At 50.6% G+C, this 21633-nt stretch overlaps 7 protein-coding genes across 7 annotated transcripts; 4 read left to right on the plus strand and 3 right to left on the minus strand.

The window, feature by feature from the left end:
• Positions 1 to 285: 285 nt before the first annotated feature.
• On the plus strand, positions 286 to 1068 carry EPUS_05108 (uncharacterized protein; the record flags this gene model as incomplete). The annotated part of the gene is made up of 1 exon (XM_007805431.1): positions 286 to 1068. The coding sequence occupies one exon, from the start codon at positions 286 to 288 to the stop codon at positions 1066 to 1068; it is 783 nt and encodes a 260-aa protein (XP_007803622.1).
• A 159-nt stretch (positions 1069 to 1227) lies between these two features.
• On the minus strand, positions 1228 to 1891 carry EPUS_05109 (uncharacterized protein; the record flags this gene model as incomplete). Its single annotated transcript, XM_007805432.1, has 2 exons — positions 1228 to 1493; positions 1549 to 1891. The coding sequence occupies 2 exons, from the start codon at positions 1889 to 1891 to the stop codon at positions 1228 to 1230; spliced, it is 609 nt and encodes a 202-aa protein (XP_007803623.1).
• A 350-nt stretch (positions 1892 to 2241) lies between these two features.
• EPUS_05110 (DNA polymerase epsilon catalytic subunit A) lies at positions 2242 to 8955 on the plus strand (the record flags this gene model as incomplete). The annotated part of the gene is made up of 1 exon (XM_007805433.1): positions 2242 to 8955. The coding sequence occupies one exon, from the start codon at positions 2242 to 2244 to the stop codon at positions 8953 to 8955; it is 6714 nt and encodes a 2237-aa protein (XP_007803624.1).
• A 991-nt stretch (positions 8956 to 9946) lies between these two features.
• EPUS_05111 (uncharacterized protein) lies at positions 9947 to 12217 on the plus strand (the record flags this gene model as incomplete). Its single annotated transcript, XM_007805434.1, has 3 exons — positions 9947 to 11329; positions 11413 to 11580; positions 12167 to 12217. 3 exons carry the CDS (start codon positions 9947 to 9949, stop codon positions 12215 to 12217), a joined length of 1602 nt encoding a protein of 533 aa, XP_007803625.1.
• A 450-nt stretch (positions 12218 to 12667) lies between these two features.
• Positions 12668 to 15626, minus strand: EPUS_05112 (uncharacterized protein; the record flags this gene model as incomplete). The annotated part of the gene is made up of 2 exons (XM_007805435.1): positions 12668 to 14964; positions 15122 to 15626. 2 exons carry the CDS (start codon positions 15624 to 15626, stop codon positions 12668 to 12670), a joined length of 2802 nt encoding a protein of 933 aa, XP_007803626.1.
• Positions 15627 to 16678: 1052 nt separating this feature from the next.
• EPUS_05113 (uncharacterized protein) lies at positions 16679 to 18719 on the minus strand (the record flags this gene model as incomplete). The annotated part of the gene is made up of 3 exons (XM_007805436.1): positions 16679 to 16822; positions 16875 to 18178; positions 18236 to 18719. 3 exons carry the CDS (start codon positions 18717 to 18719, stop codon positions 16679 to 16681), a joined length of 1932 nt encoding a protein of 643 aa, XP_007803627.1.
• Positions 18720 to 19215: 496 nt separating this feature from the next.
• On the plus strand, positions 19216 to 20081 carry EPUS_05114 (uncharacterized protein; the record flags this gene model as incomplete). The annotated part of the gene is made up of 3 exons (XM_007805437.1): positions 19216 to 19280; positions 19328 to 19690; positions 19742 to 20081. The coding sequence occupies 3 exons, from the start codon at positions 19216 to 19218 to the stop codon at positions 20079 to 20081; spliced, it is 768 nt and encodes a 255-aa protein (XP_007803628.1).
• Between the last annotated feature and the right edge of the window lie 1552 nt (positions 20082 to 21633).

Here is a 21633-nt window from a genome sequence, read left to right on the forward strand (position 1 = left end):
TTCACGGCTCAAACTTTGGCCATCAATGCACGATAATATGAAAAATTCCTGGCGTGAAGGACTTAGCACCAGCTGACTTCACGCATGCGCTTGTGACACCACTCCAATCTTAGAGACAGGTTCGAGGTGACCGGAATCCGTAAAATACAAACGGTTTCAACTATTCAAAGGATGGATCTGCTTGACGTATTGATATTTGTCATCCAGCAATCTTCAGATGATACCCAGCAAAGCAAGAGATTCTCATATGCTAGACGAATACTGTAAGCCATTTGAAGACCCGCAATGGCTTCTTCAACCCCACGAATAGAGATATACAACTCCCCAAAAAGGAAACGGGGAGCACTTGACTCAATAGAGAGCAGTCCACACGGTTCACCTAGGATATCGCGCATTACGACAGCACTACCAGAGTATCCATTTCCTCAAGAACTTCAAGACAGATCTCCCAGGCCTGAGGAAGGAAGCCCAAGCTCCAGAGTGACAGGTCAATTCCGAACCCTTGATTTGCAGGGAACCTTCGTACGACAAATCGCTTTCACAGATGCCGGTCATGCAAAGAAGCGCTTTGCGCAGGCAAACGAGGAGCAACTATCGCAAAATACGGACGACGACCCCTCCCCCGATGCTCAATGCGCCTCGTCGCCGCCAGATCCCGAGAACAATGTCTACCCTGCCCGTGAGAATCCTGGTCTCGAGAAGTTCACGCCCTCCTCGAACATCGTAGATCGACCGCGGGCGCATAGCAGATCCCCACCATTAGATGGGGATCCAGAAGACAATCCAATGACATGGCATGAATCAGAAATCACAGGACATAACCCTACAGATCCGAATGACGACGGATATGGCATCAACGGCATTGGCTTTAGACCGACACCCGCAATCGCATGGGCTCGATCACAAAGAAGAAAACAACAGCTTGCGGAGTACAGAAACAGAGAAGCTCGAGAAGCTCGGGAGCGGAGGAGCCAGAGAAGACGGGGCGAGAGTGCTGAGCTATCAGCCGAAAATGCTGAAAATACGAAGAAAAAAGGTGCTAAGGTGCGATTTGGTGACAGGAACTGAGGTTGGGAAGTAGTCGAAGGTGTTCTGGCCACGAGATGTCCATAATTGGCTCCTAGTTTGGTCACCACCTTGATCACGTCGACACACCTGCGAATGCTGCATCATGAGACAATTGCAGATGCTCTACTTATCAACGTTCCAACGCAAATTGGTCTCCAGTTACCAGAAGCTCCAACTACTCTTTTGCTTCTGCCGATGTTCCTCCTTCAATCTTTCTGCCTCAGCTGCTGCAGCGACAGCCTTCGCCTCTTCTGCCTCCTTCTCGCGCTGCCTCTTCTCCTGCAACATCTTCATGCCAATCACTGCCGCCGCCATTCCCTTCGCCTCTTCTTTCCTTCTCGACTCGCACCATCCATATTGACCCAGTGACAAGATCACGAAGCCAGCAACGGAAAAGTTTGCGGCTCTACCCATGCTCTTGAGACCTGGTTTGCGCAGTGAGCATAAACATGTTCTGTCCTTGTGTACTTTTCTTCTTACCTCCTATAATAGCTGTGACACCACCAACGGTAGCCCCGCCTCCAAGACCAACAAGCAATGCATCTCGTGCGCAGGGCGCTTTATACCACCTCTTTGCGTCTCCCGATTTCCACTCGAAAGCGGACTTCCAAGTAACTTCTTTCGGCTTGCCTCCAGCAGAGTTGTAGGTCCCTCCTGGCATTTCATTCACAGGCTCGGCGGGATTACCAAAAGCCTCCCACATCTTCCCTGCCTGGGTTGTGGGGAAATCATGTTTTGGTTTCCTTCGCTGGGGTAAGGACTCGTCAGTGACAGGTGCATCATTTGGTGGAGCATTGTTGGATTTTCGAGTGTCTTCTGCCATGGTGTGTGAATGTTGTGAAATCAGAAATCAAGCGGCCATGGATCATACTTGGGAGGATTTCGTAGCGCTTCCTCCGCCAAGCCGGGTGATCTCCAGGGTGGTTAGCGGCCACTTTACACCAGAACGCGTTTCCCAAGTCCCCTCAATGCTTGACGCGTCTCCGCCAAAACCCACCTACACTACCTTCCATGCGACAAGAACATTTGACAGTGCAGTTCACCAGTTATTTGCTGAGCAAGCAATGTCCGCCTCCACACCTCACTCCCTCACTTTTTCCTCCTCTTAACATGCTCTAAGGCGTTACAGGAGGTGTTTTTCAGGAATACCCAAATACCTTGCAAAACCCAAAAATGCCAACTCGAAAGCCTAGCAAGTATGGGAACAACTTAAGGTCCAAGAAATCATCCTACAATCCTCGCAATACGAAAACCGTTCAGCTTTCTGCGCTTAGATCCTCCGAAGCTACCTCTCAGGATGAAAAGCTGCAGGCCACCAGACTGGCCCACAGCATCGATGAGTCAATGGGATTTGCACGTTATGAGTCTGGCAAGAAAAGAGTGGGATGGCTCTGCAATATGCATAGCACGACCATAGAGGATTCCAAAGTACCCGGTGGACGAGCCGGTGTCGACTTCTACTTTCTTAGCGATGACGGAGAAAATTTCAAGGCTACCGTACAATATGATCCCTATTTCCTGATCGCAGTCAAGCGAGGGCGAGAAGCAGAAGTGGAAGAGTGGTGCAAGAGAATATTTGAAGGACTTGTAAAGACAGTCAGCAGGATTGAGAAGGAGGATCTGCAGATGCCCAACCATCTGCTTGGATATAGACGGACCTTTTTGAAGCTTTCCTTTGCAAATGTGTCTGATCTTCTGTCAGTACGGAAAACAATCATGCCTATCGCGGAGAAGAATAAAAGCAGCCTCAATGCAATGGACACTTACGCAGAAGTAGCCGGTGCGAGTGCGGGCTTTGATATTTTTGATGAACGGCCTGACGAGAAACGATCTAGTGGCATTATGGAAGCGAGTAATTCTATCGTTGACATTCGAGAGTACGACGTTCCCTATCACGTTAGGCTAACCATCGACAAGAACATACGAATTGGAAAGTGGTACAGGGTTGAGGCCAACCACGGTCAGATATCCCTGACTTGTATTGAAGACCGACTTCAGCGAGCCGATCCGGTAGTGCTTGCCTTCGATATCGAGACAACAAAACTGCCTCTGAAATTCCCTGACGCAGCAATTGATCAAGTTATGATGATTTCATACATGATTGACGGCCAGGGCTTCTTGATTACTAACAGGGAGATTGTGTCAGAGGATATTGCTGATTTTGAATACACACCCAAGCCGGAATACGATGGTCCCTTTTTGATTTTCAATGAACCAGACGAGAAAGCTGTTCTGGAACGCTTTTTCCTCCACATCAAGGAGGCCAAACCCACAGTCATTGCTACTTATAACGGCGACTTCTTCGATTGGCCTTTCGTCGAGGCAAGAGCAAGTGTGCTTGGTGTCGACATGTACGCAGAAATTGGATTCAGGAAAAACAGTGAAGATATATATCAGAGCAATTACTGTGTGCATATGGATTGCTTCAGCTGGGTCAACCGAGACAGTTACCTGCCACAAGGCAGCAGGGGCCTGAAAGCTGTAACCGTTGCGAAATTAGGGTATGATCCTGACGAGCTGGATCCTGAGTTGATGACGCCTTATGCCAGCGAACGACCGCAGACGTTAGCTGAGTACTCGGTTTCGGATGCAGTTGCAACTTATTACCTGTACATGAAATATGTGCATCCCTTCATATTCTCTCTGTGTACAATAATTCCGCTCAACCCAGATGATACTCTTCGAAAAGGCACGGGAACACTTTGCGAAATGCTGCTCATGGTGCAAGCATATCAGAAGGATATTGTGTTGCCAAACAAGCACAAAGAGCCTAGGGAAGCCTTTTGGGAAGGTCATTTGCTTGAGTCCGAAACCTACGTTGGCGGCCATGTGGAGAGTATCGAAGCTGGAGTTTTCCGTGCAGATATTCCTGTCAACTTTGCCATCGACCCGTCGGCCATCGATGAGCTACTCGGCGATCTCGACGCAGCGTTGAAATTTTGTATAACAGTTGAAGAGAAGAAATCGCTTAATGACGTGACGAATTATGAAGAGATCAAAGCACAAATCTCGGGAAAGCTGCATAGCCTCAAGGATAACCCGAACAGGCACGAAAGGCCTCTCATTTACCATCTGGATGTTGCGTCTATGTATCCAAACATTATGACCACGAATCGACTTCAGCCCGACTCTATGATCACAGAGTCAGATTGCGCAGCGTGCGATTTCAATCGGCCAGGAAAGACTTGTGACAGAAGATTACCCTGGTCATGGAGAGGGGAGTTCCTCCCCACAAAACGTGACGAATATAACATGATTCGCCGTGCTGTCTCGAACGAAACATTTCCGGGCAAGTCCAAACAGAGTCCTCATCGAACATTCGACCAACTCAGTCTCGATGAGCAAGCAGCCATTGTCAAAAAGCGTTTGCAAGACTACTCGAAAAAAATCTATCACAAGATTCACGACACCAAAACGATCGAACGAGAAGCTATCATCTGTCAACGGGAGAATCCCTTCTATGTTGACACGGTACGAAATTTTCGCGATAGGCGCTATGACTTCAAAGGTCAGCAGAAGGTCTGGAAGGGAAAGACGGAAACGTTGAAGTCCTCAGGCGCATCTACTGCAGAAATAGAAGAGGCTAAGAAGATGATTGTTCTGTTCGACTCCCTCCAGTTAGCCCATAAGGTCATCCTGAACAGCTTTTATGGTTACGTGATGAGAAAGGGGTCCCGGTGGTATTCAATGGAGATGGCTGGCGTCACATGTCTTACAGGAGCCCACATCATCCAAATGGCTCGAGAGCTTGTTGAGAGAATCGGCCGGCCCCTTGAACTGGACACCGATGGAATCTGGTGTATGTTGCCCGCAACATTTCCGGAGAACGTGGTCTTCACGCTTCAAAATGGCAAGAAAATGGCCGTTTCTTATCCATGTGTCATGCTGAACCATCTTGTCCATCAAAAATTCACCAATCACCAGTATCAGACCCTTACGAATCCAGTGACTTTCAAGTATGAAACCCGCAGCGAGAACTCGATCTTTTTCGAGGTTGACGGACCCTACAAGGCGATGATCCTCCCAACTTCAAAGGAAGAGGACAAGAATCTAAAGAAAAGATATGCCGTGTTCAATCATGATGGGAGCTTAGCTGAACTGAAAGGCTTCGAGGTAAAGCGCAGGGGAGAGTTAAAATTGATTAAAATCTTCCAGACGCAGATCTTCAAGTTTTTCTTGGAAGGCACTAACTTGACGGAGACGTACGGTGCAGTCGCCAGAGTCGCTAACCGATGGCTTGATGTTCTACATTCACACGGTGCCACGCTCGCTGATGAAGAGCTCATTGATCTGATCTGCGAGAACAAGAGCATGGCTAAGACGCTTGAAGAGTATGGAGCACAGAAGTCGACTTCCATTACGACTGCCAAACGATTAGCAGACTTCCTCGGAGAGCAAATGATCAAGGACAAAGGCCTCAATTGCAAATACATCATCTCGTGCAAGCCAAAAAATACACCCGTCACAGAGCGCGCTCTCCCGGTTGCCATTTTTTCTGCGGAGGACAGTGTTAAAAAATACTTCCTTCGCAAGTGGCTGAAGGATGATCCTGGGGACATGGACCCCAGAAACGTCATTGACTGGGACTATTATCTCGAACGGCTGGGATCAGTCATCCAGAAGCTTATCACGATTCCTGCTGCGCTGCAGAAAGTTCGGAATCCAGTGCCAAGGGTAGCACATCCAGAATGGTTGCAGCGCCGGCTCAATGTCAAGGACGACAAGTTTAAACAGAAGAAGGTGACCGACTTGTTCGAAAAGCGAGCACTGGGCCAGTTACCGCTCAATATCCTTGACCATCGATTACCTGGGTCTGGTGACATTGAAGACGTGCTATCGTCGCAGTTGAAGTCCAAGGTTCCTGAGCCTACCAAGACGGTGCAAAAGAGAAAAGCTCCCGATGCTTTGAAAGCACCCATGGATCCCTTTGCAGCTTTGCCTCCCAAGATGCCATCGATCCAGGAGGATTACTCATCGTGGCTACAGTATCAGAAGCAGAAATGGAGAATTCAGAAACAGGCTCGAACCCGTCGTCGGCAACTTTTTGGAGAGCGACCAGCTGCCGCTTCCGATGCACTGAGCAGCTTCTTCAGAAACCAGGCCGAGCTTCTTTTTGTGAATACATGGCAAGTCCTTCAACTACGCGAAACAGACTCACCTGGTGAAGTCAGAGCGTTTGTACTTATTGGCAAGAAGGTACATGCCCTCGCGGTCCGTGTGCCTCGCCAACTTTTCTTGAATCTGAAAGGTCAGCATCTGCCTGATGTCGAGATCTCTGGTTGCGAAGTTGAGAAAGTCAATCACACATTGCCCAATGGCCATCCATCTGTTCATTTGTTCAAGCTCACTCTGTCCGAAGTGTCATACATTCAAGAGTCGGAGAATGTGTCATTGCTTTGCAACCACCCTAGTGTCGAAGGCGTATACGAGAAGCAAGTCCCACTGAGTATCCGGGCATTGCTCAAGTTGGGAAGCCTATGCTCGTTTGACGAAACCCAAAAAGGAGTCCTTGGAAAAGGTTTGGAGCAAGGCTTCGATCTGTCCGCTCTGCTGAGAAGCTCATCTAAGGACCCGTACCTCTCAGATCCGTCTGAGCTAGGCTATTTGTTCCTCTATCATGTTGTAGCTGGTGAGAAGCAAGTATTTGCTCTCTTCTCGTCCGAGCGGGCAGAGGCGCAGATTGTGATCCTCAACCGGAAGCGGGAGGCCCAAAGTCTTCCGAATGTTGATAAGATCTATTCGGAACAGCTTCTGCGCAAGACGGAGGAGGGTGATGACCCAACCTGGCAAGCCACCTTTCAATATCAAGATAAAGTTCATTTCAAGACAAGTCAAGTCACCACAAAACGCAAGACTCACCTCGAAGTGGGCGATCTAGTCAAAAAGTGGCGTAATGAAGAGACTAAACCAATGCTCTTAGTCATTCAATCTCCGCAGCAGCGTCAACTTGTTCACGACATTACCATTTTAAAAGAATACCCTGTCCTTGCTCTTCGCTCTGAGACGTCTGATTCCGATCTACCTCCACTGGGTTGGCAGGCATACGCAGCTAGGCGGTCAGTCTCGCACTACTTGACGTTGAGTTCCTGGATATCTCATCTGGTTGAGCTGGCAAGGTATGGTGATGTGCCGCTTTGCAACCTTGCTTGTGATGATCCACGATTCCTGGTAGACATTGCGTATGCTCGGCGACTACAACGGAGCAATGTTGTTCTATGGTGGTCTGATAAGCCGATCCCCGACCAAGCGGGTCATGAAAAAGACGATATCCGCGGACCCCTGACTGATATGGTTGAGATGCCCAATATCAACAATGCAGGAGCCTATTCTTCGGTCTGCGTTGATCTAGAGGTGCGGAATCTGGCTATCAATACCATTCTCACATCATCTCTGATCAATGAGCTGGAGGGATCCAACGGCTCAATCAGCTTCAATCCCGCGGCTGATGAGAACAACAACGATGAGAACGGGACAATCGCTTCTGCAAGTGCATTTGCAAATGCTCCGCTGCTTGTTCTCCGCGAGATGGTCAAAGCATGGTGGGCTGAGGCGTGTAGGGGCAACTCACTCGCAGACGTGATGGTGCAGCACCTTGTGCGCTGGGTCGAAAGCCCCACGTCATTTCTGTATGACCGTTCCCTCCACTACTATGTACAGACCATGTCGAAGAAGGCCTTCCAACAATTGATGACTGACTTCAGACGGGTCGGGTCGCAGACTGTCTTTGCCAGCTCGAATCGGCTGCTCCTCCAAACCAGCAAGCAAGATGTCGGCAATGCCTATGCTTATTCTCAGTATATCATCAAAAGCATACAGCAGAAACCACTCTTCCACTTCCTGGATCTGCAAGTGAAAGACTACTGGGACACGCTTATCTGGTATGATGCATATAACTATGGCGGCAAAGGCACGTCGGTGATTGACGAGCACACCGATAGCACGAACCTCGAGACTATCATGCACTGGCAATTGTCGCGATTCTTGCCGCTTCCTTTGCAAGCCGATTTCGATCACTGGGTCGTGGAATACATCGACTTGGTGCATCGGTTGAAGCGGCCACCGATCACCGCCGATGATAGTTCTTCAACACCAAGACCGACCCAGCTGCCCGCCACCTTTACCAGCCTCACTGAAGATCCAACCAGCACAGAAGTCACTACCATCCTCAAAGAACCATTCAGCAAGCCCCTCAAGAAAGAAATCATGGCTCTTATCCGCCGGCAGCGGGACGAGCTGCTTCACCCAGAGCTCGTCAGCGACTGGTCCTTCCCCTCCCTTCCAGGCGGCACTCTTGACACTCCCAACCGCAACCCGGTTCTCGAGCTGGTAAAGGCTCTGATGCAAGTCATGTCGCTATCCAAACCGTTGCAACTGGAGACAAGGCTGCTGAGGAAAGATCTTCTCGCCCTATTCGAGGTGCGGGAATTCTCCTCGGAAGGCCGCTTTGAAAATCCGAGCAAGAGCCTCAAATTTGAACAGTTGAGCTGCGAATCGTGCACCATGACACGGGACCTGGATCTGTGCCGAGATGAGGATGTCCTTCCTTCGCCACCTGGACCAGACGGGGAAGTGGTAGAGAGCAAGGCCTGGAAATGCAAGGCTTGCGGTGCAGAATTCAATCGGGTCGTACTGGAAGAAAAACTGATTGCCAGAATTCAACGGTGGGTGCTGGAGTGGCAGATGCAGGACCTGAAGTGTGTCAAGTGTGGTGTGCTACAGGGTGACACGGCTGTGTTTGGCGAGCATTGTACATGTGGTGGAAAGTGGGAGGGTAGCGTGGATAGGAAAGGTGTCAAGGAACGACTCGGAGTCATGGAGCGTGTTGCCGGGGCGTATGAGTTGAGACTGCTGGAGGCCGTTCTGGATAGTATTCGGGGGATGATGTGACGGATGGATATGTCCCGGATGGTGTTTTCTCGTAATGGTAGGCGGTGGTCGCTTTGCATAGCACGAGGCGTTGGGGTTGTATCACCTTAGCTTTGCATGAAAGGGTGTGTTGACGAGTATAGTGTTGCCTGTACCATTTCGAAAGACTTCCATCAACTCTATGATATGCGAATTTGATGATCTTCTGAATCGTTCATTGGGTGCCACTCTATGGAGGAGGCGAGATCCTGACACTGCTTCAAGAGGTACGGATTGTGTTCTTATTTTTGCACCCTCCTCTCTCGACAGAAAAGGGAGGCATGTAGACAGGACATAGAGTATCAAAGCTACGTACGTGTAGATAAGATTGAATCACTACCCAGCAGATGGAGTAAGTGGAGAGCTGGCTGCCAACTGGGGATAAGGGATAAGGGATTAGAGGATTAGGGGATTGTGTGGGGGCCAGATGCCCTCTGGGCCAAGCTTTGAGGCTCTTGGACAAGTCCGAACTTAATCTGACCGCGGGGCTTGATTTGACTTGTCTGGTCGGGTATGGTCTGGTCTTTTCTCATCTTTTCTCATCTTCTCTTGTCTCATCATTCTCCTTTTCCTTCCCCTTCTCGTCTCTTCCTTTCTCTCATCCTGATGCCTGTCTTCACTGCCCTGAGTAGCGAGACATCCGCTTACTGCTCTGGATGCCATCTTCTCGCGTAACCTAGTGCTTCACAGCTTCTTTGAGCATCTGCCCTTAGTCACTGTTGTCTTCAATGGTTTGGAAACTGTGACTAGATAGGCGTCATTCGCTGTTCTCACCTTGACCCGTCTTCTGTAGCTTTACTGCCATCCCTTCTGAATATTCGCGTCGTCAGCCAGGTCGTCAGCGGTTCATCAAAGCACTCTGATCAGCTTCAGCGCAATCTCGCACCGCTCCTCCTTCCATCTCTTCTCCTGTCACACCATTCACTGCAGTCACCGGGCCTGAGGCTACTCCTTCTCCTGACGTCCTGCAATCATGGATGCCTCGGGCAACGTTCCGGGCGCCTCAGCCATCCAACAGCAGCAGCTAGCATCCATGATCCGACCAGAACAGGTCAAAAAACTACCGCATCTCAACGACGAGAAGAAGCAGCAGCACGAAGTAATCATCCAACGGCTATGGACAGCCCTGCGTGGAAATCCTCAGGGAAGTCCAGAATACCAGAAGGCGATTGCTAGCCTGGCTCAGGTGTCGACGAGCCTGATGGCCGGCATGAAGAGGTATAATGCACAGCAGCTACAACAAAGGCAACATCATGAAGCGGTAATAGCACAACAAGCTGGCCCATCGAATGAAGCGGAAGGGAACCGGCCTGCTGGACTGGGCCTCCAGCCCAATCAGATCATGCAGCATATTCAGGCAAGGGTCAACAACTATCCGTTTTCGCTCCCGCCCACCATGGCTGAGGGTTCGCCGCAAGCAGAAACCTGGTTAAGAGAAGCTCGGAACAGACTGGCTCAGGCCATGCAGAGATCTGAACATGCGCAGAAGAGGAAAGCAGATATCCAAGCAAGCGCACAAGCAAGAGCTCAGAGTGGCAATCCGCTTGCTCCACAAGAACAAGAGGCTCTGCGTACCAAGCTCATGCAGTGTAACAAGGTGCTGGCAGAGAGTAACAGCTTTATGGAGAAATTTAAAGAACAACAAAATCAGTTCCGCATAAGCGCACAACAGCAAAGATATGAGGCGCAGAATCCGGTGAACACCGCACCAAGTGACAACGCCAACCAAGCCGAGCCAAGCATGCCAACTGGGCAAGCTTCGTCGCAAGGAGGGCCACAAGCACTTTCGATCAGTTCTGCGGTGTCTGCAGCGCGTGATCGAGCCACCAACGCTGCTGCCAACCAAACAGGTTCTATAAGCCCTACAAATTCGCAACCACAACCCTCACAGACAGCATCCGGTCAGCAACCGCAACCACAATCAACTCCACAGTCAGCAATGACACCATCCCAGCAGAACGGGGCTCCGATGCCCTTTTCTGCCCAGTCTGCTCTGCAGCACTCTAACTCCAACTATGGACAAAGCCAACCGCAATCTGCCACTCATGCTCACCCACCTCAGAATGTCGGCTTCATGAATCCTGGCAAGAAAGAAGAACGCCTCAACATTCCCAAGAACCTCAATGTTACCGCACCTCGGCCAGTACCGATGCCCCCTGCCCGGCCAACCTTGAACGGTGGACCAGGTGTCGGCATGCCAGGCCAGCTGGGTGAACCTGCTATTCCGACGATGCCTGGCTATGTTCTCGAAACCAGCGAAGATGGGCGGGTCCTATCAAGGAAGAAACTAAATGAGCTCGCGCACGAGGTCTGTGGTCCGGGAGAAGAAGATATGCTTACTCCTGAGGCTGAAGACGTAAGCCAGGCCCTTTCATGGCGCACTCGTCGGTTCCCTCTGGGTTCCCCTGGCCCACAAAACTAACACACTTTCTCTCATAGATCATGCTCAACGTAGCGGATGATTTTGTCGACGACCTCATCAGCACCGCCTGTAAAGTGGCCAAACTCCGCGGCGCTTCCTCCCTCGAAATCCGCGATATCCAACTCGTTCTCGAGCGTCAATGGAATATCCGTGTCCCCGGCTTCAGCAGTGATGAGATCAGGACGGTGCGTAGACAGGGCGGCACGGTCGCGTGGCAGCAGAAGACTATGGCGGTCCAGGNNNGGGGGTCGCGGGGAGGGGTGGGGATAAATGAGTGAGCTTTTTCAGGGGTGGCGAGTCGAGGCGAAGATTGGTTTGGGCTGGAGTTGGAGTTGCAGTTGTTGGTGCTTTTGGTGCGTGCTTTTGAGATATACTCCATCCTTGAACCACCGCGATCACTTGGGGAGCCGATGCACGATATTGGCGCCAGGCGACGGGGTTTCTATTCGCGGCATTGGCGTTTGCATGCTCTGCTGTCCAACGCAGCAAGACCCGCTGGCTACTGTATTGCTTACATACATCACCTACGAGCCCCTCTCTCTCGATCGAGCAGACCGCGTGCTCCGCTGTAAGCTCAGGCTTCTTCATAGCTGGACAGCGAAAATCAAACTAGCCAGACAGCCAAATATTCAATATTCACATCGCATCCACGAACCACCCCCATCCATCCCCATCCTAAGTCCATCTTGCTTCATCTCCTGCCTACCAAAAAAGCATACGTTACCCAATACAACGTCCTACCTTAAAAACCCTTCTCTCCGCCGCTTACAGTACCTGTCCCCCTGTCCCTGGGCTCCTGGCCTGTTAAATGTCTTTCCGTAGTAACATTGTATGTACGCTGTGATAGCACAGCCAGCCAGCCAGTCAGTCAGTCATCTAATTCTAAATCCAGCGGGAGGATGTTTGTGCTAGACTTAAATCACATACTTTACCCTGTAATCGCAGATCGGGAATAGTAATAATGGAGGCAGGATGGGAAGGATAGGGGGGATGCACTGTATTTGGGCTAGGCAGGCAGGTCGGTAGGTGGAGAGATGGATGGATGTATGTACTGACTTGGATAGGTAGATGGTTGGATGTAGAGACTTTGGATTTGGAGATAGAGACTTGACTGCTCGGCTCTGCTGTGCTGTGGTCTGCTGTGCTGTGCTATGGTCGAAAGAATGTATTACCTTTTGCGCCTGATAAAAATTATTTATGGGGCGTGTATTGCATTGTATAGTATGATCGTATATCCCCCTGCTCCCATTCGACAGACCCAATCCGAAGAGTCTATTCCCACCGCTGATTCTCCTTCTCCTTCTCCTTCTCCTTCTCCTTCTCCTTCTCCTTCTCCTTCTCCTTCTCCTTCTCCTTCTCCTTCTGTTTGTGCTCCTCCTTCCTATGCTCAAGCTTATCATTGTCCCTGCCCGCCGTCTCCTCCGCCGCCCTCTCGGGTTCACTGCCCGAAGATTCCGCCGTGTTGGACGAACCATCCCCTCCCTCCTCTCCGTGCGCATCAGCGAGCCCAAGCCCAAGCCCCTCTCTGCCATGATCGACGCTTTTCTCACTCCTCTCATCACCAATATTGGTCATCACGCCCAGCGGACTTGATCCCCGCGCCACTACGCCTGTCCCTCCCTCCCCTGCACCACCTACGACGAGACCAACACGTTCCTCAATGCCTCTCCGAAAAACCCGTCCACTGACCCCCACACTCCCACCACTACTGGTCCTCCTTCTGTCCCCTACACCACTAATCGCCCGGCCCGCGGGGTTAGGACTAACGCTCTGACTCTGACTCCCAACCCCCCTCCAATACCACCCGCCTTTTCCTTCCTTCGCACACTGATTAATCCAAATCGGATCCTCCTCCTCGACCAGGACGCTGCTATTCCGACTCCCGCTACTCCCTGCCCCGCTCGAAATCGGGCGCCTACCACGTGGGCTTCCTGATGCCGCGCGGGGCGGGACGGGGCTTGCCGATGGACTCAGCCCGCGCTCGAAGCGAATGTTGGCGTTGACGAAATGGAGAGGAGGTTCTTCTGTGGTTGAAGCTTGGACTGCGATGTCCTCGTCTGGTCTCACTACGTCGGCCTCCTGTTGCTGCAGTCGCTGCAGTCGTTTCAGCTGCTCTAATCGTTCGAGCGCAGCGCTCGCGATCGGCTGGCCGGGCACAGTGAGCATTTCTGTCGCGCCGAGCAAGCTATCCACGATGAAATTTCCGTGGCCTTGCTCGAGATCTGTATCGTCGTCGCCATCTAGGAGCTGTTGATCTGCAGTCTTGGTCATGAAAGTGGTGATGTCCCCCGTCCATTTTCGGATCAGGTATCTCTTGCATTTACTCCATCGACTTAGGTTGTCTGGGCCTGCCGTTTCGGCGTTTGCTTGTCCGGCTTTGATGGTCCGTTCCGGTCGCGTCCAGCGCTTGATCAGCCACCATTTCCACCTGTCTAGCCGGGTGCGAGGGACGATGTAATCACGGGGGCCGACGCGGGACCAGAGTGTGGGGTAATTTACGGCGAGATCGTGGAAGAAGGACTCATAGATCCCTCGTTGGTATGGGGTTTGGCGTTGCCGTGCTAGGATGTGCTTCGTGATATACCATGCTGCCAGCACGAGGAGCATAAAGGGAACCGAGACGACGAAGTACCATTTTATGCTTGGGTCGTTGGCGAAGGTGTTGACGTTCATGCCAAAGAAGCCAACCATAAAGGTCAACGGTAGAAAGATGAATGTTATCCAAGACAGGCGCCATGTACTTGTGTCGATCTGAAGAGAGAGACGGCTATCGCGGATAGAGACGGATTGGTAGAGGAGAGAGATAAGGGCTTGGGTGGGCTTGACGAGGTCTTCTTCCACGGTGGTGGCAATGCGCTCGAAGTCATTCGGGATTTCTTCAAGCCAGTCGTCGTCGTTAAAGACGCTGAGAACGTCGACAGCGGTATTATTATTGTTATTAGAATTACTGGTGTTTGATGGCACGACAAGGTCAGCGACGAGTTCGCGCAGACGGACGCGCATATCTCGAACAACCGACATGTGCGCTGTGGTCAGCTTTTCGATCCGCAGCCACAAGCTAGAATTCCTCCATAGTTCAGGAGCACGGGTTTCGTCGGCTGGCTGCTCGTAGATTTTATCCTCGAGAATAGAGACATGTGTTTGGCATTTGTCCAGCAAGGTTTCCCACCTGGCTACGAGAGCTTTGAATACGTCGTCTAAAATCATGCGTGCACATTGTCGGCCTAGAAGATCATCATTCCCGACGATGTCTCGTGCTTCATATGCAAGATAAAAGGGCAATCGGCGCCAGTGAGTCTCCCACTCCGACCTGGCGGGTATCAGACAGTCTTCGAAGGAGCCAGACTTCGAGTTCTCGAAGATGATGATGGCATTTTCATTGTCTAGTGAGGACAGTTGTGGAAGATATTCCTTCTGCTTTTTGGCTAAAGCATGGCCATCCGACTCGGCCTTATAAGGATTGGAAATGCCATTGGCCCCATCGAAGGGGGGAGTGGGAGGATCCTCTTTGTGCTGAACATAACAAGCGAGACGTTGAATATACACATCGTAGCCGTACGCAGGATTTTCTGAAAGGTCAGCACTTAGGTCAGGGAAGACAAGGCAGAAGAAAAGAAAAAGTGCTGCATCGTTCAGGGCTTGAAATGGAAGTAGAAGCCGTGGGCATGCAGAAAGAAACCGGCAGAAAGTAAAATAGCGAGAAGTATTACGATTCAGGGATCTCACCTTCTTCATCATAATCATTCAATTCCATCAACTTTTCATCAGCCGGCCGCCCTTCAGTCAATGGGTCGTCGACCTTGTATTCCTTCAAGTACTCGAATCCAAACGAGGTTTTGCTTACGCCGCGCCATGGATCGTGCTGGACTCGCCAGGATTTCGCGTTGGGAAAGGGTTTCCCTCCTCGGGTGTCCGGTTTAGTGAATTTGACGTATTTCCCAAAGGTGGAGCCCACCAAGTCATCTCTGCCATCTATGTTGAATTTTCGCAAGAGAAATTTGGTTGCCCATGGAGCATTCTGCACATGTAGCAGGCGCAAGTTGGCGTCTGCACCTCGACGGGGGTCCCTGTAGAGCTTTCGTAGGCCATCGAGAGAATCGAGCTCCTGAGCCACGACTTTTCGCTTTCGGTTTTGAGACTGGTCTTTGATCAGGATTAGTGGTGTCACATCAGCGACCAGCAGTGAAACATACCCGCCCTTATAAAATCGACTACCAAAACTCGCCCGCATTTTGGATCAAGTTGTGAGTATTCCTTGTGCCATGGTAGAGCTGGAGATTGTGGGCGTGGGTTGGGATGACGTTCACGCTGCCATGCTGCTGACCGGCACCGTCAGTGAGGCTCTGTAAGCTGGTGGTCGTTTGTCACTTACACCGATATCTATTCCCGTGCTGGGTCTCAAGGGGGTGCAATCGTACGTGGGCTGGGAAAGTGTCGACAAAGGCGGCTGCTTCTGGTGATGCTCTTGGGGACCGACGACCTAAAACCGTGGTGCCCCTCAGCCAACGATGATGCTTGGTTTACGGGAATTTCACCATGGGATATCCATGGGATATCCATCGAGCACCATCAAACTTACCTCTACGCGCATCAGCTTCTACAGGATTGGATCTTGTTCGTGGATTCGACGGCCTGAGAGGCTCTCCAGACGTATTCATCATCCGAGTCAGTCAAACAATGCAGAGAAAAGGACTCTATCGGGTGAGGTCTGGGGACAGCGCTCTGCAGGATCTTTAAGTTCCAGGCGCGGTTGAATCGCTCAGACAAGTCATTAAATCATTCATATCGCTTCTGTTGGTGTGCCCCGGATGATCGGTGTCAGCAGAGCCGCTGCTCGACAAGTCATCTGCCTTGTGGTCATCTGCTGGGGCATCTCCACTCTTTGAAGTCATGACTCTCATAATAAACCACAAGGGTGTGCCTGGTCAGTGGCGGTGCAGAGGCTGCCTAAAGTCAAACCGGTACATCAAGTAGAGGAACATGAGCCCCCAATACTACTGTACCAAATGAGGCTCTGTTGAAATGCTTGTTAAGCACGATGCTGCCCTGCTGTTCTGATGCAAGAAACGAAAAAAGAAGAAGGAGAAGAAGAAGAGGAAGGTGATGATGGGCACATCGGGCTCTTTTTTCAAGCAGCATCAGCTCCACCGCCACTCCTCCTTCTCCAGCATCTCAATTAGCCTCCGTATTTCTCTTCCAATATGGAAGACAGATTAAGATTTTTCCGCTTGTCCAGCCGCAAAATCATTGCGACCATGTACTGTGTCTTACCACTGATCTAGATTACATTCCTTCGAAATCGCCTCCCGCATCGTCCTCATCCATTTCGCCATCCACGATCTCCTTGGCCAGCTCTCGCTCTCGCTCACGTGCCTCTTGTGCATTCTTGAGCTCCAAGCGATGTTGATTCATAGGGAACCTCATTGCCTGTAGAATGGTTAGTAATTGATATGTAGATGGCGCAACATGCTGGACAAACCTTCACGCTCTCATCATGCAAAGCCAAGCAAGCTCGGATCCTATCATGGAACGCGTCCCCAGGCTCTCTGGTGGCATAGACATCGCCCACGTCCTTGCTCTTCATGTATCCATCCTCGTGATCAAGCGTAGCCTCAATCACATCATCTCGGATTGCCTTCCCAACAATGTACTCCGCGGATTCCTCGCTTTTGAGACCTAATCTCAGCACAATGTCTCGTAGTCGAATTCGCGAATACGACAAAGACATAGTTCGAATACCAGTCTTGATGACATTCTGTCTCAAACGTAGGATCAAAGTGTAAGTGCCATCACGACGGAAGGCTGCATTATGCTTTTGCACCAGACTATTGAAATTATCCAATCCACCGGCATTGACTGCTTGCACAATTTGAAGATACGGCTGCATCGCACGTTCCAGGCTAGGTTGTCGGAAAATTGCTCGATCAGGTATATCACCCATTAACAGCTCGACAACCACCAGAAGCTTGGTAGACGCTTGGTAGAATCCGCTGGCGGTATATGATGAGGGCGACTTGCGCGTTGCCGAAATGAGGTGATCATGCGCTTCAGAATAATTGAGTTGGATAGCACGGATACGTCCAAGATAGTACAGAAATCTTGCGATCTGGTTGTTCGATGCTGCAGGTGGAAAGCTGGTGTGATTAATAAGTAGATCGGCCTGCGAGATATGGGAGGTCGAGAGATAATTACGGAGGAGCAGCGTGGTGACGGTAGCTTGAATATCTTGGTCTTTCCTAAGGGTAGCGGTTCGCAGCGCTGCAAGCAAGTTCTGACGGATCGAGATGACAGCAGACACAGGCGACGGCGGTAGAGGAGCAGTATGTTCATAGAAGAGAGAATAATAGAAGTAGACTCGAGCGGCGAGCGAATCGAGTGTTCTTCGATTCAGCGTTCGAATGTGCTCAACCAAGCGATCAGAGAACTCGGTACCTTTGCCGAATGCCTCTTGGTCGTAAAGAAGAACCTGACAAAGGATGGAGAGGTAGACGTCAACCTCCGGGAGAACTTCTTTTGGGGTCGCAGCGTTTTTCGTTGAGGGCTTTGGGTCCACTTCCATCTCGCTGGAGCCATCATTGCTGGATCTGTATTCTTTGCCGAGGATATCTAGAAAACCCTTCGCGGCGGGACTTGAAGACGGATATGTGTCAGAAATAACCTGAGCAAGCACATCGGCCGAGATGTGCTTGCGAATAGAAGAGATCGAACGAAGTACCCGAAGCGTGAACCTAGGGTCAAACTGTGATACGGCTCTTTCGAGAAGACCGAAGTTGGCTTTGATAGCTGCATGCATGTCAGTGCGAAGGCTGCAAGGCTGTTTCTTTGACTGGGAGCGCGTACTATCAACCGCCTTGGCCTTGGGATCAACGACATCATCTTTAGCCTGGCTTTCTGAATCATCTATGCCATTCATCGCGACATCATTCCCGTCGTCTTTAGTGGGGCTGGCAGTCAGCTTGGACGCCTTTGGGGGCGGTACAACAACGGTCATTTCTTCGTCACCATCCTTATCTTTCCCAGACTTCTTGACTCCTGTAACAGCTGCTGGCTGGTCGTCAACCTTCGAACCGTCCGCGCCGTCCGCGCCGCCCACACCGTTCTCGGTCGGGTCAGAGCCGTTCAAGTGAGGTTGATCGCCGTTCGTGTCTTTTGCACCGGAGGTTATACCTTTTTTGTTGGAAAAGGATTTACTTCGGGATGAGGTTGACCTTGTAGGACGAGGTTTGTCCCTATTCGAGCTGGAGCTATTGGATCTTGCTTTTTCTCCGTTGGTGGTTGGAATCGAATCGGGTTTGTTTGAGCGCAAAGAACGCCTTTCAGGCATGTTTTGAAATTGGGCCCAATCTCAACCGATTGTCCGCAATGGATTTGGACCGCACTTGAGCAGGGATTCGAAGCTTGATGCTTCTGCTAGATAATTACAGCGGTGGTGGGTCGATGGCTTGCTTTTGCTTGCTAGATAGAGGTTTATGATGATGAGGTGATGCCAAAGTTCAGGGTCAGATGGTGTCAGCTATCCTTCGGAGAAAGGAGCGAAGGCGTCAGGTCCGCAGGCGCGTTACAGTAATCAGCTGCTTGGCATTTTCCCGTGTGACGCTACCAATTTCAGTGTTCACAGCTTACAACTTGAATTGAATAGCTATGGAATCACATCTTCCTAGCGATATTGCCACATCACGTAGCAAGAGCTGCTTTGACACTGGTGCCTTCCAATACGCGATGAGCAAGGGCAACGTAGCTCACCACGAGACGTCCCAAATGAATAGTTTCAGCTAATTCTGACCCCATCTTGCGAGCATGAGCGTGATCTGCCTGACAATATGACTCTTCTCCTCAATCATCTAGAGCAGATATCTGGCTCAGCTAGGAGCATTGGGGAACTGCAGTAGGCCTATTTGGGTCATTTGGAAAACCAAACTCACGATGCTCTAGGTTTCCTCCCCCCAAGATTTTCACAAATGCACTCCTTGGAAACCATGAAATAACTACTCTAATACGCGACACCGAGCCTCATGAAAGAGCGCTCTTCTCGGTCGACCCATATGCGAAGAATTTGCCTGCCCAGCGGCGGTCTCATCGTAGAACTACGGCATTCTCCTCGGATGAAAAGGGAGGGCATGCTTTGTTCAATGCGGGTCCGAGAAAACAATCTGCTGTAGCAAGAGTCCTTGGGTCACACATGTTGCAAGAAATCGAGGCTACAAGAGGGCATGCCTCAAACCAGAAATCAGGGCGCTCGGGAGGTGTCAATGTGGAAGTGTTGCTGAAGGGTGCAGAAAAGCTTTGTGCCGTGTAGTAAGCCATACCTAGATCGTTATCGAAGAAAACCACTGAGCACAGAAATAGTCCTGTCGTGGGTGCGCCAGAGAGGATTACGTCTTTGCGCAGTCGTTTCAAGCAAGTAGCAGAAAGTGTGGCAGTGTATGAGGCCCGGGTAGCCAGCCAAACAGCTCAACTCAGTCGCATGAACAAGAGTCTCGACAGCAGTCAAGATCACGAAGATGAGCATCAAGACGAAGACGCAGACGCGATTGCTTCTGCCAATTCTCAGCACGGAGCTGCCCCGGTCACAGACGAAGAGTTGCGAACAGAAGAGCAAGCGATTAGGGAACTAGAACAAAAGAAGCGTGAACTGGAGGAACGGGTGGCAAGCATGGAGAAGGACCTGGGTGGTCTTCTACGCTGAGCCATGGGGAGATCGTGCGAGTTGGCATGTCTCGCGTTGCAGGAATAGCGTATTAGACGCTCACCGCTTCCTCCAGATCCAAGCATATGGCAGCCAGAACTTCGGATGACGACTTCGAGTCGCGAGAAGGCGATACCCACGGAATCGGTTTGCAATAGCTTTTCATTGGCAGTCTGTGAGAAATTGCCGAATATGGAGCTTGGTAAGTCTTAATTCTCGAATGCCTTCCAGGGTAGCATCTTCTCATGCGCGCTGTTGACCACGACTAGCATTCCAGTGCGTCAAAGAGATGCTCAGCCTCCACTTGCTTAGTGGTAGAGACTGTTTGGCCACTAGATACCCATTATAGAAGGTGTGCGTTGCTTTGTTCACTGAAGATCTTGTGGTGAATTTCAACCCGATAAAGCATCAATCTTCAAAATGAGCATCGTTGGCAAAGAGCTTCCTAAGACGAGCGGACCGAAGACGATGAGATCTGCATGTCTACGCTCAACATGGGTTCCTAGCTCTTGAGTAGGCATTTAAAGAGCAAATTTCATCACAACTGAGAAGACATTGCAAGATGATTCCTACGGCACTACGTCGATGATAGATATTCATAAATTTCACCAGAAAAAGCGCTACTTGCTCAAGCAAGACGCGGTTTTTGTTCCAGAAGGGATAAAATAAGACAGAGAGGTGACTGTACTGCTGAAATTCCACAAAACAGACTCGGTTTCCGTCTACATTGAAAAGCCTCAATCACCGGTCTCTTTCCGCTGAAGAAATGATAGCCCCGACTGAAAATGGTGTCTAGGCACGTTTTGGGTTGTAGCGGCGTTTGTACACGTTATCAACTCCATCAAGGTATCACGAACCAGACGCCAATGTGCTTATCTCTCCATGAGGCTGAAACTTAGCTCTACCATTTTCTGCTTCACAAAAAGCGAGACCCTGCAACATATTCCAACTGTCAAATAATATTGCCTCACAAAATAGTGGTTGCACAGGAGAGTTGCGCTTACCTCAATGTAGTTGGCTGGAGTCTGCTGGCCTATCTAATTGAGTCGGGCTTCAAGATCAAGCACTTGATTTATATTCTGCGTATAGCCCACCACAACAGCGAGAACATCGAGTTGGCCGAACCGGATCCCTAAGGAAAGTGTGATGCGTTTACCATGAAGCTTCCATGGTGGCGTCGTCAACAGCAAGCCTGCCAACCACCAAAAGAGACTCGCTGTATACATATTGCCGCCAAAACGAGCCAAGAGCAAGCCAGGCTCAACCATTTGTACAAAACCGTTTCTCAAGCCGCCCTTCAGATCCCGATAGTGCAGCCTTGCAAATGATTTTGCAACCAATTTGCGGTTTGGCGCGTGGAAGCAGACGTAGTCAAGCGCTTGTAACGGCGAAGTTCCGTTTTGGGCGCCTTCCAGCGAGTGGTCGTGTGAGATGACATGAGTGCCGTTGGGCCAAATGGCGTGCGGCCCAGCAAGAGAATCCTAGTTCAGAGATACAGTCGTACGCAGAGCCTGAATCAGTCGATATGCCTGGGCTGCATGGCTGCTGTACC

This window comes from Endocarpon pusillum (genome assembly GCF_000464535.1).
Source record: "Endocarpon pusillum Z07020 unplaced genomic scaffold scaffold4303, whole genome shotgun sequence".
In the NCBI taxonomy this organism is placed as follows: domain Eukaryota; kingdom Fungi; phylum Ascomycota; class Eurotiomycetes; order Verrucariales; family Verrucariaceae; genus Endocarpon; species Endocarpon pusillum.